Source organism: Delphinus delphis, chromosome 14 (assembly GCF_949987515.2).
Source record: "Delphinus delphis chromosome 14, mDelDel1.2, whole genome shotgun sequence".
NCBI lineage: Eukaryota > Metazoa > Chordata > Mammalia > Artiodactyla > Delphinidae > Delphinus > Delphinus delphis.
Window position 1 is genome coordinate 78,906,232 of NC_082696.1, and position 16,354 is coordinate 78,922,585.

General features: G+C 44.3%; 1 protein-coding gene across 5 annotated transcripts in view; it reads right to left on the reverse strand.

The window, feature by feature from the left end:
- Positions 1-16,354, reverse strand: part of KCNQ5 (potassium voltage-gated channel subfamily Q member 5) — a 580,339-nt gene that overhangs the window by 63,938 nt on the left and 500,047 nt on the right. For 2 of the 5 annotated variants that reach the window (XM_060030363.1, XM_060030360.1), the window contains exons 8-9: positions 15,842-15,936; positions 11,476-11,502 (exon numbers count right to left, since the gene is read on the reverse strand). In XM_060030363.1, coding sequence (XP_059886346.1) covers positions 11,476-11,502; positions 15,842-15,936 — 122 coding nt within the window. Of the gene's footprint in view, positions 1-6,558; positions 6,616-11,475; positions 11,503-15,841; positions 15,937-16,354 lie in introns of all 5 variants that reach the window. The other 3 variants (XM_060030359.1, XM_060030361.1, XM_060030362.1) reach the window with 3 other exon arrangements.

Sequence of the window (16,354 nt, forward strand, 5' to 3'; positions counted from 1 at the left end):
CACACTGAGATATTTTCTATAAGAAAGCACATTCTTAAAAACTTATTATTTGGATGTATGTTTACCAATCTACAGAGTGCTGACATAAAGGACAGTTCATGGTTGCTTAAGGAAAGTAGGATGTATGTTTTTAGTAAACAAAGGTATGAGGAATGGAATTACATTTTATTAAGAAAAAAGGAAGTAGGTCTAATTTAGAGTTGACTGTTCCTGAATGGAAAAATAAAGTGAGAGATACAGAAAGTAATAGAAAGTTTTGTGAAAAGTGGCCCCTGAGGAAAGAGTTTTATGCATGGTCAGGACTGACTAAGTTTATAATGAATTTAATTAAGTAAATGAATTTTAGAAGTAAACTGGTGCAAAACTTGAATTTGGCTTTTCTTTCTGTTAAGAGGACAAGTTTTCTTAAAATGTGGAACTGCCTCTGATAACAGATTTTAAATTTCTTTATCTCTTAAGTGATCTGTTCTGTACTTGCCTTTGAAATCTTTTATTGTTACCTTGGCTAAGTAAATAACTATTGCTTCCTTAAGTGCTGTGTTCCACAACAGTAACCAAGTTACTTTGTTAATTTTATTGTGATCAGATTTTAAAGGTGCCTTCTTACCATGCCTTCATAAGTCTTTTGTCATTATAGACACTTACAGTTTCACTCTAATGCCTTTGCAAAAATGCTTCCTCTTCAAGAAGATTTATAAAAAGGACTTTTGAATAAATACAAGTTTCTGACTTTCAGACTATAATGCCAAACTTGGTAAGAAATTGAAGAATTCGAATGAAAAACCTGATGGCTTCATAAAGCTGTTAACAAAAAGGATTAATTAGCAAGGACTGAATGAACTGGTAAATGTGGTTATAATTTTCTATAATTATAGAAAATTTGCATTCTATCTGAAAAATTACTGGTTTGAATCTCTGTTTTCCAGGTGTAAGGAAAACCTTCCCCTCAAACAAATTCTGACTTACGGTAATTTGGTAAATTATACCTTTGTGAGCAAAATTGAAACATTTACCTCTTGCCTCTGTCTGCTTCCTCCAGAGATGGGAAACTCTTAGGTTCCCAGCAGCTTTATCAGATAAATTAGGAAGGCTACCTCACTAACAGGTACAGAGATCTCAAGGTATTTTGGGAACCTTGAAAAGGGAGTTATTCCCCTAGATCTGGTAAGCGAAATCTGTGACAGGCCCTTGGTGTGAATTTCCTAGCCCTGAGAGGTCTGTTAAAAGTTCAGTCTGAGACTCCTTATAAAAATTTCTGCATGCAGAAAGCCTATATGATCAGTTATATAAATCATCAGGCCAAGCTTAGTGAGACCAGGCTGAAATATCGTTCTCTCTCTGTTAAGAGAACAAAGTTTTCTTGGAATGTTGCTTTTAATAACAGACTATGTAAATTTCTTTGCCTTTAAGCAATTTGTATTTACTTTTAAAATCTTTTGTTACTTTGGTAAATAAATATTATTTCACAATGATCTATGAAGATCTTGGCACACATAGATAAAGTTCATTCTGCTTCTACAAATATCAACCCCTCACTGCCAGACTTTTGCCATCCTGATGTCCTTAAAACATGGCAACAGTCTATTCCTAAACCAGGGAATTTAAAATGGGTAAACAATAGCTGTCAATCAGTCAGGGCTATGGAAAATCCAAGAGGGCTGCTTGGCTTTTTCCAGCTCCCTGACAAACCTCGTTTTTCATTTGATGGGGTAAAGCCTTCCCTGGCTGCAGGGTTAATGCCCTCACAATGAGAAAAAAAAATTACGTTTCACTGAACATTAAATTCTAGTTTTGTTAATTAAGGTCTGTGTTACCGAGACTCACTTCTCAGATAGTTCCTTGATGTTATGTTATATTGCTAAAAAGTTTAATTGAATTATTAAAGGACACTCTAGTTTGTTTCTAAAGCTTATCTCAGTAATCTATTTTCGGATGAAGATCAGATGCCCCAGACCTACAATCAGGGGATTATGCATACTGGAAAAGACATAATTTAAAGGACTGTCTGCAAGTTGGATGGATGGGGACCCGTTTTGGGCTGGCTAAATGGCTTTCTTTGTAACTATACCCTCAATTTTAATCAGACTAGCCTGGAGTGGGGTCTCTGGTCAGAGGAGGATGAATATGATGTATTGCATGAAGGTAATTTCACTTTATGTTGGGGAAATTCAAGGAAAAATGCGACCAAGAAATATATTAATGAAGACCATATCCCCATAAATAGCTTGGCACTGGGAACTAAATATGTGGGGATTGGTGTGACTACCAGATGCTTACTTAGTTTAACCTCCCGACAAGACTCTCCTCCAAAATATAACATAATTCAACTAACATTCAGGAATTTGTTATGCCAATCCCCCGATCACACTCATAATCAGTCAGAGCCCGGATTCTCCCCTTTATGTATAGATGATTACTTCCTTGGAGTTTGGCCTTCCCAATCTAATCCTAGGCCATGGGACCCCAGTCTATTTCCAGAGGAAAACTCCCAAAAGGTCAGGGCCTGGCTCCGGGGACCCACACGGGGGTACCCTTGAGGGGCACCGGATTTTCATCTCTATGCAGTAACGGGGTCTATCTGGATCTTCCCACACTTTGGAGGGGCCCCTGCACAATGACTGCTGTGGTCCCAGAGGCGACCATTATGACTACAAAGGATTTAGCTTCCTCAGGAGGGGCTCCCAACTTGGGTCCTTCCTCGAGGAGGCCTTAAGACCTGTCCCAGAGAGACAAAAACGAGCCACGGGTTGGGGGGGAGGGGGATGTTTATGATAATCCAGTTCTTGACCAGCCCGAAATAATATGCAGCATCTTCAGAGGGCTCTCCTGGTTTGCAGGCATACCCCTCTTAGGGAGGAGTGTTCTCCATTTCACCATCACGGTCCAGGAACCTTGGAAGGCTGAGGTACTAAGGAACAGCAGTCAGCCCCAGGCTCTCCGGCCGAGGGGGTTTTACAAAACAGGCGGGCCCTTAGTGTTATAACAGCTGAGGGGGGGGGGGTGTCTGTGCCCTACTAAACCAGACAGGCTGCTTCTATATTAATACCTCCGGCCAGGCTGAAGAGGACCTTCAGATTCTAAAGAAAAACATCAAATTAATAGAAGATTTAAAAGGGCCCCAGCTGGCTTTCCAGCCTCCTCTCCTCTCTGGGGATCCAGATATGGACGTGGCTATTGCCCTTGTTGGGACCATTAATCCTGATAGCCTCTGTTTTGTTGCTTGGCCCCTGTATTATTAACACATTATCTAAGTTCGTCTCCCGACAGGTTCAAAAGATTCAATTCCAGATGGTGCTACAAGGATACCAGCCAGTTGGCACAAGGACTACGTTGGAACAAGCCGCCTTATCATTCCACGGACTCTCATCTCCCTCCGTAAATACACCCTGACAGAGAGCGGGCACTGGGCCTCAGGGCCCCATGACGCCCCGGCCAGCAGGAAGAAGCTAGGAACGGTCATCGCCCCTTTCCCCAGTGACCTGGGCTCCTATGGCCCGAGATGGGGATAGGCAGATAGTTACTCATGAGCAGGGTGTTAAGGGGCCAAAGATTTGGCCCACAAATAAAAAGATGGGAGAATGTAGAGCCCTGCATCAAGGACACCCTACATCAAGGACATAGGACAAAAACGACGGAATTAACTGAGCCCCCATAGCAACTCTTGCCATGGTCTCTCTTAATCTAAACTGGACAGCACCCACCCCACCCCGACTCCATACTAGGCAAAATATTCACCATGTAGTAACCTTGTATCCTCCTGACCAGTCACCTAATGCCATCCTGCCAGCAGGAATTTTCTTTGTCCTGAGGCTATAAAGGTTGGCTACTAGCCCACAAAGGGGGTCGGCTCTCCCTGGTCTCTCAGGGAGTGGGCCCGTGGGATTCGCAGCGCCCCTCACCATCTCTGCTGTTTGTTCTCAATAAACTCACTCTCTTCTAAAATACCTCATGTCTGGAAATTCTTTTTCCAACCCGTGCTCGGACCACAACACTATACATGAAATAGACAGCTAATAAGAACCTACTGTACAGCACAGGGAACTCTACTCAATACTCTGTAATAACCTATATCGGAAAAGAATCTAAAAGAGTGGATATATGTATAGGTATAACTGATTCACTCTGCTGTACACCTGAAACTAACACAACATCGTAAATCAACTCTACTCCAACAAAAATATTTAAAAATCCACTTCCATTTTTATGCCAAAAAAATAGTGATGCTGCTACAGAGTGAGGGGCCCAGGGTTCTCCAGGCCTGAAGCAGTGGACAGGAAGGGTCTGAGGCCCACAGTCTGGCTGCAGCCTTTGTGGGACGTGGAGGCAGCATTCTCACAGATACGGATTATCCGAGACCAAGTGGAGGCCCTTTCTCTTCCACTTTCCGCCACGTCCACTGTCCCCAACTGCAGTGTGCAAACAGCAGATGTGTTGAGTGGATCTGTGCTGTGTCGGTAACAAGAACAGTAACGCTGATTCTTCCATGCCTAGTTGCTTAACAAATGATGTTCTAAAAAGACACCACGTTGTGTGTGTGTTTACGTGAAAACACATCAAACAATGAACTGTGCTGGTCAGCAGGTCCTGGTAATGATATAAACACTCTGGCCATGCAGCTGACAGCTCCGATCCGAAGGGCAGACACAGCTGAGCGGCCAGACTGAAGGCACATGCAGAGAGCAGGCAGGCGGGTTGACACGGGAGTCAGCAGTTCAGGGCTCTTAAGACAATCCCATCAGGCAAGGCTTTCTCTGTACTTGACCAATGTGTGATTACATGGTGGATTCACTCAGCAATAGCAATAATAACATCGTAATGCTGCATCTTCTTATTCCCAGGCTAGGTTCTCCATGTCATCCAAAACTCACAACATCTAAACAAATCCTCAAAGGGATGGTGCTCAAAGTGTCTACTCTTTTCAAGCTTGTTTTTTTAATAGTAAAAATTTCAAACCTCTTTTCAGTTTCGGCCAATCTGTTCCATCATTTAAATTTATGATGATCTGGTTCAGGAACACACCACTGCACCTTTATTTAGAATAACGAATGGCTTGTCAACAGAGCTGCCATTACAAGTGTTCTCACTATACTTTATCTAATCCATTACCTTTTCTGGAACTAACAGATGCTAATTACTATAGAAGGTTGGGTTTAGTTAATATCAAATTATTTCTCAAGCTTTCAAGATATCTCTCTTTCCTTTGCCAACTGAATGAAGAGGAAACTGATAAAAACATCATAAAACCATTTAACATGAAATTTAGTTTTCGCTCTTTAAAAATTTCAATTGCTAAAAAAGTAAAAAAATCTAAAATAGGTATCAGCATTAAATCCACCATGGTTTATTTACAGTAACAAAATATTTAAAAACAATTGCTCCTATAAGAATATTTTTAAAAATTGCCCCTATAAAACATTTAATATTGTCTTTAAGAATTAATGGAAAGTGGAAATAATATTATTTTCTGAATATTAGTACGATTTAAGGCACTTAAGTTGATATAAATGAGTTCCAGGTGCCTCTTCCCCTTTTGTCCTTCTAAAGTACATGAATGTTTGCCAATGTCTAATGTTAAAAAAATTCTCTAGAACTATTTTAAAGTGAACTCAACATAGTACACACTAAATTAGAAAGAAAAAAGATGTAATGTTTTCAGTCTTTGTTCTGACATAATTGTATGACAGTTAAGAATAACATCCTAATCCAGAACTTTTTAGCCAAACAAAATTTCCTTTTCCAAGGCAAAGATCTGTTCTTGTGTCCTCCTACAAAAACGTCACTTTCATTTATGTTTCTAGTTCGCTTCCCCTTTGGAAATCAACAGAGTATCTTGATTAGATGACTATTAAACGGACTAGGTGGCTGTTACTGAAAACACACATTGATTACAAATATAGACTCTTCACGAGTCCACTGAAGTTTTCATTATTTTTTGGCTTTTTTCTGTGATACCTATGAACATGATTTTTGAGGAAGGTTTACGTAACAGTGTTTTTAGGCAGATTGCGAAAGATTATCCCCAAGAGACAACAAAGAGGTCTCTCTTTGGAGAAAGTAACCAAAAGGTTGCTGTGGTCATTGATGGTGTGCAGCCCCTTGTCAAGTTCAAACGGCTGGGAAGCAGCCGACCCCTGGATGATCCCTGCCAGGGACTGGGCGGCATCATGACATCCCCATGGGAATCCTCTCGGACTCAGAACCCTGGAGTTACTGGTACGCTTAATTAGGGCTTTAGCCCTTCACAGGATTAGCATCCTACAAATTCTCGCCTCTGGCACAATATGCCTATGGAACCAGGACAACCCAGTGCGTGCACAGCGCAGCATCGTCCCACCACCAGGAGGCGCTGCGCGGACCTGCCTGTTTGTCCCCAGGGCTGAGAGGGTCCAAGCAGGCAACAGGCAGCAGGGGAATTACGAGCGGGTTGGAAACCTCATTCAAGAGTCCTTAGAAGAGTGAGTCTGAGCAGGGCTCAGTAGGGTGGCAGAGTAACCTGGTCATGCACCTGAGGTTAGTTGGCATTCTCAGATCTCATGTCAGTAGCCGGGATGCTGGTACCTCTGCTTCCATGAGGTGTGTATTCTGAAGAGCTTCTGCTTATGACTACAGACCTTACTAGGAGTGAGGAGACACAGCAGCAGTTACTAGGTGGTCACCACCAGGAAAGTGCTCAGGGGTTTGTGGTCTTTCTTGAAAAACAAAGCCATTTGGCTTCATTGTTTCTCATATGTTAGTACAAGGACTAGTTAAACACTAAGGACAAACTGTGTAGTTTAATTGTGCTGCTCAAAACAGATCCAGTGCTCTTAATGGTTAAGTAGAAATAATCAGATTTGACATAGGCATTCCAAACGATGGTAGTCTATGTCTTAGCATCTGTTTCACACGAAAATAAGAATATAAATATTTTAGGATATAGCAACCTTTGTAGTAAATAACAATGCAACATAGTATAAATGATGGAGGAGTAAAATATTCCAGAACTTTTAAAGATAAATACTTATAGGAATCAATGAAATAAATAACATTAATTGCTTTGAAATTAAAAAAATTCTTGATTTGTATGAAGCCTGCACTTGTAGTTAAGATACATAACCGGTTGTAAGAACGCATGTGCCAAAAGACAGAAGAAAATATTCTAGGTTGGATATAAGAAGAAAAGCATTTTTCTTGTATTAAGTCTTACTATGTGTTTTTAAAAGACTAAATCCTTTCCCTCTATCAATAAAGGTGAACAGAAGGAGAGACCATTAAAAAAAAATGTTTTTGAAACAACCTAGCCTTTTGCCAATAAGGATACAAGCTGACTACACTGAGAAAAGAGAAACGGTCTTGTCTTACTGAGTTTAGTTTAACAACACATGTAGATCATTCACTGTACACAGAAGAAAGAAAATGTAAACAGTGGAAAATAAATGCAGAAGAAATATGAGCACACAGTGTTTTCCATCCGTGTTCTAGATTCTCTCCCAAGACTCACACTTCTCAGAACCTAATAAAGGCAAGCACGCAGGGGCAGTTCCGGCAAAGCACCTGGTGGATCACAGCACAGGATGAAATGTAATGAAAGAGTATCACTTATGCTTTAACTTTTAAGATACCCATCTTTGTAACAGCCTCACAAGTACCTGTTAAAGCAACTTCAGAGAGTCCTACTAAGAAGTCCAGCAGGGTTCTCTTAGTGCCTCATAAAGTGCCTTAAGGCAGTTTAACTACGAAGCAGGCACATAGCCACCAAGTGTTGATTAAGGAGACAGAGTAAAGCAGAAGCAATGAGATTTACAGATAATCCCCAAATCTCTGATGTATGATCTATACCTGTAGCAATAAAAACAGGTAGGAAGAAGTAAAAGCTTTCTTGTACCATCGTGATGACTAACAACCTAATCAACCTTGTCAAGGAGGAAGAGAAAAAGGTGAGGATACCGGCTGAATCCAGCTGGATGGGTCTACAGGTAGATTCTCTTCTCAGAAAGTGACAATTTATACCCAAACAGAGAACCATCTAGCTTAAAAAATGAGTTGGAAAAATTACTTAATGGAATGATTAATTAAAATAAATCAATAGACACCATTTACCACCACATATGAGATTAGAACTGTTTTAGTGGGAAGATAGAGGGAAACAAGTGAATGGTGAAATGATGCCCAAGAAGCTGTGTTTACGGCTTCAGCTGAGGAACAAAGCAGGCTCAGTTGAGATGAACGGGGATTCACACCTGACCCTGTACCGATGTTCACTCCTGTTCAGCTGAGCTAGATTAAAAAGCCCTTTTGGAGACTGATGAGTTGGATTTTTTTCTTTCTTGGCCGCACTGCGTGGCATTCGGGATCTTAGCTCCATGACCAGGGATTGAACCCATGCCCCTGCAGTGGAAGTCCTAACCACTGGACCGCCAGGGAATTCCCTGACGAGTTGTATTTTTAAAGAAAAATTTTGGATCTGTCACAAACAACATGTAACCAGCTTGGGGCTGCGTGTCTTTCCTTAGCCCAAGATGCTGTACATGAATTTTTAGAAAACATATCCTAACCTCAGTGTAGAAAGACAAAATCTAACAAGAATGTCCCGAAGCAGGGAACCCAGTACCCCAGGGGTGTACGTGAGCGTGTGCAGTGCCCACTCCATCCTGCAGAGAGACGCCTGATCTACAATCCTGGCCCCTCAGTCCGAGGGCGCCAGTGCCGGAGGGGCGCTGGCCGCTGTATTAGACTCTTCTACATCTGGGACCCTCCAAGCTCTCAGAACAGAGAAACCGGCTCCCCGGCCCACGCCCCCAACGCCACCCCCCGAGGAAGTATTTAGGAGATTCCAGGCTCTGGAGGACAACAGAGTTGGCTGCAGCGCATCTACGCTGGTCTATCTGAATCACATCAATACAGCCTTGGCCCAAGCAGTAAAGGCTCTGCACTTGGGCTGTGCTGGTCAGTCCATCTGAACTTGGGTCCAGCGCCCACCGGCAATATTCTGGACCCAGAGCTGCTTCTTCCAAGGGGGAATTCTCATTAGGATGCACTTCCTTTGAGCGGATTTGCTGGAGTGCCGGCAACTTTGTTATTTCCTGAGATGTTGCCATTGTTGTTACAACATACTGCATCCATTAGGCAGTCTTGTTCATTTCAGGGCCACAGCAGGGGGAAGAAAAGGTAATATTCAAGCGGGGCTGCAGCTTATTTCCTTCAGATTATTGACATGTTTTTAATTTTTCATTTTCTCTCTTTCTATATTCCTCCTCTTTACCTCTTCTGTTGGTGTTTTATCTCTCTTCGCATAAAGTACTGGAGGTCAGGGGCATTTTATTACTCCATCCAAGGGGTATTTATTGAGCACATGCCCTGTCATAGCTTCACACACGGTGACATGATGTGTAACCGGAAGGCAGCAGACCCGAGTGTGTGTGGGTGAAGCGTGAAGTAAGGCACACATGCCACGCACGAACACACCGTGTGTTCGTGGTGATTTCTGCCAAATGGCCAATGACCACAGAGAAGCCAGAAATCTCTGTATGATTCTGAGTCAATAGCGCAGCTCAGTGGTTCCATGTATATTCCATGTATACCTGCCGACAGGGGAGTGAGCTTTGACAGACTCAGTCCCAAGCATGCGGAACAGATTTTAACATCATGACATTTAAAACGTTTGGTTGTAGTCTTTTTGGTTCGTGTTTGGCCCGAGGGGCGGCAGCTAGACCACCTGGGTTCTGCCTGTGCTCTCTGCTTTGGTGACCTTGGAAGAAGTGCAGCATCACCGCCAGCCCAAGGTGGCCCCTTACTCAGCGCCGCCATGGAGGCTGTGCTGAAGCAAACACCTCCACACCATTTGCAAATGTCCCCTTTGGAGGATGAAACCGAGACAGGTGACCTGATTCTCAGGTAGCTGCAGAGTCCCTGCCAAAGAGGGTCTCTGCCCTTAGGACTTGGAGATAGGTTCCTCTTTTTTTTTTATTTATTTTTTTAACATTAACTGTAAATTGATAGGTTCCTCTTTGAGATAGTCTGTAAATGGATAGCTCCCAAGACAAGGAAGACTTCAAATGTCCCCAAAGAGACTAAAAGAGCTTATAATGGCTATAATTCATTTTGTTTAACTTTCTTTGAGTAGTTTCCACACAGAAGGAGGGTGGGGTTTGCGTGGAGTCTACACAAAGGAGGACCAGAGCATCAGGGCTATTCAGCCTGCCTCTTCCAGGGTCTAAGGCCCAGAACCTCTCTTTGGGCACAAATCTCTCTAAAATGGAGAAGAGCAACTCTTCAAGCTATTAAAACTTTCTGGAAATACCACCCAGGAATAGCCCATGCCTTCTGCTCTCTATCTGCCACATAAGAGAAGTGTCTCTACCACCACCCCGTGTGTAGGCTTCCCTACCCTGGAGGAGTGGGTGCATCTGACCATGCCTGCCTCCCATCGTAAACGAATGCGTTTATGTTTCGGTTCATAAGCGTTGTAAGTGTTAACTGAGATAATGCAGAAATGGATGACCCAGAGACTCATCACCTCAAGAGAACTCTCAAAGCTGATTTCAGGACATGAAGAAATGTGTCATTAGTATATCAGTACCGAGCTAAAGGAACAACCCCTGCCCAGGGCTGGCCAGGGGTTGCCTGTGTTTCCTCATTACTAGAATGGGTGTCAATGACAGGAAAAGCCTTGTGTCCCTTGTGGAGAGGAATTCCAGGTGTCTGGGACTCCCTGTTGGTTCTGCCTCTGTCCCCCGTCACCCCACCTGTGCTGGGACCCGCCTGCTCTGTCCTCCAGGGCTCTGCTCCCAAACCCAGACCTTCCCTGGCACTCAGGAACCCAGATTAAAATGTTCTCTTTCAGCTCCTTTTCCCTCTGGGTCTAGTTTTCTGCTATTCAGTCTGATACAGCATTTACTTCCTTCTAAGGCACGAAAGAATGACCACACAGTGTAGCTGATGTGGTGAAGTGTCCAGGAGGATTACCTTCTTCCTAAAGGAAGGGAGACTATTCGTTTGGATCAGATCACCTGAGTAGACCTCAGCTCTGAATGAGCGGGAGATGTTGCACACAGTGTTCTTACCTCCTGGACACAGTGTTCATTTTGTCCCTCACTCCTACCCCCTCCCCATACCATACTGTTTCTCACTTTAAAAGAAGGACCCTGGTGAAGGGGAGTATATCTTATCCTGCTTCATGGGATTTGAATACTTGGGTAAGACTTCTGTCTGGGAAAACAGTAGCAAGGAACAACCAAAGACCATAATTATTATTTTTACCCCAAACATCCCATGCTCTGCAGATTGTAAAAAGCAGTGAGTGAGTTAGGGAAAGACACTTATGCTCCCAAGGGGGGAAAAAAAAATCAACAAAACAGCAACCTTTGCAGGCAATCTTGTGAAAGGTCCCTGTTAACCACCTTGTATTTGTTGATTTTGCTCACACGATACGCAGTTAAAACATCTGTTAGGCATCAGATTTATCAACAAACACGAAGCAGAACAGAAATCACAAACCTGCTTGATGCTTCCCCTTGTTCTTTCCTCCAGGTGCGTGCAGACAGAAGAAAAATGACGAGAAATGGTGAATACATTTATAGCGCTTGATAATGACCAAATTGGAGACTGGGGAATGAAGTACCTTAATTAATCCTTTCTGAGCAAGAGCCATACAAGCAAGACACTTTATCATGAACGTACCCAACTTTCTGACATATATCCCTGGTGGTACAGACCCGAGACAGCACAGCACCAATACTGCCCGCATGTGACCAAAAACTATAGACTCTTCATCAGCCTAAGTTACCCATGGTTTAGGCAAAGTGGTTCTGGTCTAACCGGCATCAGCAGAGACCGTTAGAAGGGTGGTGCGGGTTGTGCTGAAGCTGGAGTCCCTGTGGTTCAGGCAGACTCAATCTGGGTTAGTTCATCTGTGACCGTGGTCTTGTGTCTCCGTCCCTTGTTGGGACAGATTTTGTTTTTGTGCTGTACAAAGTATGAATGCCCTTGCAGGACATCAGGCACACAGACAACCTAGCTCAGTGTTGGGTGGTCTGTCTAATAAGCCACTTGGGCACGTTCAGGTCTACGCAACATGGCATGGGGTCCCCGCTCTTGGCAAATGCGCTGTGTCCTTGGGCGGGAGTCTCGCTTTCTTGTGGGTCTCGGTGCTCTTATGAATAAACTGAAGGCGCTGGAGTTGGTAATCTCTGAATTCTAACCCTAAGGTACCACGTGGCACCCTAGGAGCCTGACGACTCCTTGAAGCTTTACAGACGATCTGACTCATTTCCCAGAATAGCACATTTACCTGTGCTTCACCCCTGCATAGCCTTCACTCCCTTTGAGATGAAAATCAAGAAGTGAGTTCCTTCTCTAAATCCTTCTGTTGTTAAAACAAAACTTGGAAATAGCAACTGCTAAGACCTCCAAAGTGCACGTGAGAGACGAACTGGACCAGAAAGGAGAGTGTCCAGCAGGTCTGAGCAGCATGGCCTCTCGCACCCCGCACGGCTGTCACACCACCCTATTCCCTGGGATGAGCATGTGCAGTCAGTGCACCCCACTGTATCTCTAAACTGGGGGGACGAGAGCACGGGTGGGTGTTTTTACTGATAATGTCATCGATGCTGCTGCTGCTTTTGGTAATACAATCTCTTCCCTGACCAGCTGTTTAAAATTGCAGCCCCGAACGCTCCCCCAATTCCTTCCCTACTTTACTTTTCTCTTTAGCACTTACCATCATCTACTCTATTATATATTTTGCTTATTTATTTTTACTGTTTCTTCCTATTATCTCTTGAATATACACTCCCCGAGGCCTGGGATTCTGTTGGTTTTTCTCCTCCACTGCTGCATTCCCTGTGCCTGGAACAGTGCTGTGCACACAGTCGGTGCGTAGGGAGCAGAATGTGGCACCCCAAAAATCTGGCACCCCAAAGTGTGTCTCTTTGGCATGAGAATAAATTCAGGCTAATTATTTTTAAGAGACAGAAGTCTCAGGAAGTTTTTCTTCTCTCTCCCTTAACTGCCTGAAAGAATTGAGGTAAAGTGCCTGTTGCCCCTGAATAGAGCTGTCACCAGAGAGGTCTGTAAAGAATATGGGCCAGGCGTGGTGGGGACTCAGCAGGGCCTGGAGGTGAGAGTGTCTCCATCGGAGGGACTCTGTCCCTTTTCTCTTCTGGCCCAGGAAACACCCGCTTCCTCATCCCCGTGTGAACTGCCCTTCTCCCCTCTGAGTCCCAAACTAGCACCCGCAACATCCTCCTTTGTCTTTAGCTGAAGATGGTGTTTAACGGGAGGGTTTTGCCCATGTGGGGGGATTACTCAGTTTTCCTGGGATTCTCCCGTGTATACCTGTTATCAAACTCTTGTTTGATTTTCTCCTGTTTATCTGTCTCATGTCAATTTAATTCTTAGACCAGAGAGAAGAACCCAGAAGGGCAGAGGGAAAGTTTTCCTCTCTGACTGTGCTCAATGAGCGCTGACTGCACGAACGCACGGATGAGTGAACGATCTTTCCCTTCAGAAGTTCTTCAACTCCGAACGTTATAGGAAATACACGATGTAAGGAAGAAGTTTTGGTCTATTTCTTACTGTATCACCCTGCGCTCGCTAAGCCAGTTAGTTATAAATGTAAAACGAACCCTCTAAGTCATTGTAAATTATTCTCCTCAAACCTACACATTTGATTAAAGCGGGATTGCTTCCAGAGCAAAGGTTCTGAACTTGGCTTCAGGGAGTTTGTGAATACATTAAAATTTGTAGGCAGAGTTTTGATTTTTTATGTGTTGAATATTTTTCTTGGGAAAGAGTCCATAATTACCACCATGTTCTTAATGGTTTAACAAAGAACAACGAAGATTAAGAATCACTGCGGTTTGGAACAGCAAACTATGGCTGAAGGGAGAGGTGCAGGGACACTGCTTGTCACTCCTGGGCAAACAGCCATGTTCCTCAGTAAACAAGGCCGAGACCCAGAGGCTAAGCAGGGCGCAGGGAGAGGGGAGTGGGGCTGAGGCCTGGTAGCTACAGAGGGACAGGATGGAGGCAGGTGTCCGCATACACGTTCCTCCACCCCCGTCCCCAGTAGAAACAGGGAAAACAACAGAGAAAAGAGAGAATTACGGGAGTAAAAGAATAGTTTATGCACTGGGAGAATCTGACTCATTATTGAATAGTTTTTCCAGGCTGCAGGATGACTTTTAATCCAAAAACTGCAGGAAGTGGGAAGCCAAATAATCACATATAATAAAATAATAGCCCACGCTCTCCTGTCACTTGGGAACTTTCTTTGTTTGTTTGTTTTTTTCCCACTAGCCTTTTTACACATTACCTAGCAACCTTCATAAAGACGAGACGTACAATTTCCATACAGTTCCCGTTTTTGATTCATACCCTCAAGGAACAGATGGCACACGAGTTATATTCCCTTTTTGTTTTAAAATACTACACCTTAGAGTCTAATTCTCAAAAAGGGAATTTCCCTACATTATAAGATCTAAATGCAAAGCGACTTCTCATCCATATGTACACTAGGCCGCACCCGCTCTAACACCCTGGGGTCAATGAATCTCTGTCGCAGGTGCTGGCGCAGGTTTGACCCTGACCTCTAGGAGGTGTGTCCCACAGGGTCAGAAGTGACCTTGGCCAGCTCTGGTCCTTTGCCTTGTGGATGGGAAGCCAAGGCCCAGGGCTGGGCAGGGAAGCAAAATGACAGATCCCGTGAGTTCACGATGGCCCCGCAGACCTCCTTGGAGGCGGCGGCTCCGGAGAACCGGCCGTGAGGGCCTCCCTGGCTGGTTCTCTTGCACTTTGGTAAGAAGAGGTTTCTCTGAGTCACACTAGTCAGCTGCCTCCAATCCCGTGAAGCCACTGGGACTAAGGCCTTGATGGGCCCTGAAAGGAAAGAGCAGGTGCTCAAACGCACGAAGTCAGCTGAGCCGTCCGAGAACTCTGCACAACCCGGGGCACCGACTACTGGTCCAGTGGATGACTCACGGGGGGCCGCCCCTGACTTACTTGCTTTTTGTGTTTTACTGAGGATTTCTTTCATTAAATGGTGATTAGGGTTTAGTCTGCGAGCTGAACTGGAGTCCAGGCTTCTGGGACTAAGGACTGTTTGGGAATTAAAGATGCTGCGGCAATCGTCAGGCCTGTGCACGACCTTTCCAGCCCCCTCCCCTCTAGGCACAGGGGGGCTGCACCTCCCTCCTGGTCCCCCCCCACTCCCCCAGAGCTGAAGCACAGCTGGGTGACCTGCTTCGGCCAATGAAATGTGAATGGAAGTAACATCTTTTTAAAATTTGGAATGTTAATTCCAAGCTGTACTCTGAGTGGTCCTGTCACCTCACTGTACTCCACCTCATCTCTCCTTTCGCTGCTGATGTTGGTTTAATCTGCAAATGAAAGCTCAAGGCCCATCCTGTAAGGGGATCCCGAGGGGAAATGACCTTAAGGGACTTAAATGTGCAGACGTGATGCTCCCCAAGCAGCCCCGCCTGGGGTCAGGGGATGGCGGGGAGTTTTAAACAGTCATTGTTTTTCAAGAACCAAGGCACTTACCTGAGGAATTCTGGTGGGCTTTACGAAATGACATATTAGAAAATAAGCATGAAATAGTAAAAATAAATCTCTATAGAGTTCAGATTCTTTTCATATTTAAGCCCAGTCTATGGATGGTGAGGAATGATACAGAATCCATTTAGTTTTGCACCTCAGCTGTTACCAAACAGCTTTGAATCTTTCAAAGAGCAACACAGAATAAGACAAGCCCCGAATCGACACCTGTGCATGCGTGTGTGTGTGTGTGTGCGCATGTGTGGTTTGCTTTACAAACTTAAGGAAACGCGACTACAGCCCCGACTGTCGCACTGACACCTACTTGGTGGGGCTGCAGGTGTGCAAGGCCTTCAGGTGCGGCTTCCAGGTTGCAATGGAGACAGATTTCTCGTCGGCTGCATAACTACGCCAAACACACTGCACGCGGCATACGCGGGGACATAAGAAAGAAAAACAAAGAGAGGAGGAGAGAGAATGCAATGAAAAGGGAGATTAGTAAATTAATACAGATTAAGCATCTTTTCCTTGCCATGTTCAGCCCTGATAAATGTCCGAAGGGTGAAGAGGCTTGGGTGTTTTCGCCTGGCTGTGAAATACGCTCCACCACATCCATAGAACTGCTTTTCAAAATAACTCACATCAGAAGCAGAAGTACCACAAAGCATAACACAGAGGAGTTTTGGGATTGGTTAGGGAGAGACGTCGGAGGTGAGCTACCCGAGTGGGACTGACTGTGCATCCCGGGAGCCACTGCGTGCCCTTAATCACCACTTGTAAGATAGAGGCAAAGGACCCTGGAAATCCATAAGGCAACTAGTGAATTAGCTAGTAAACT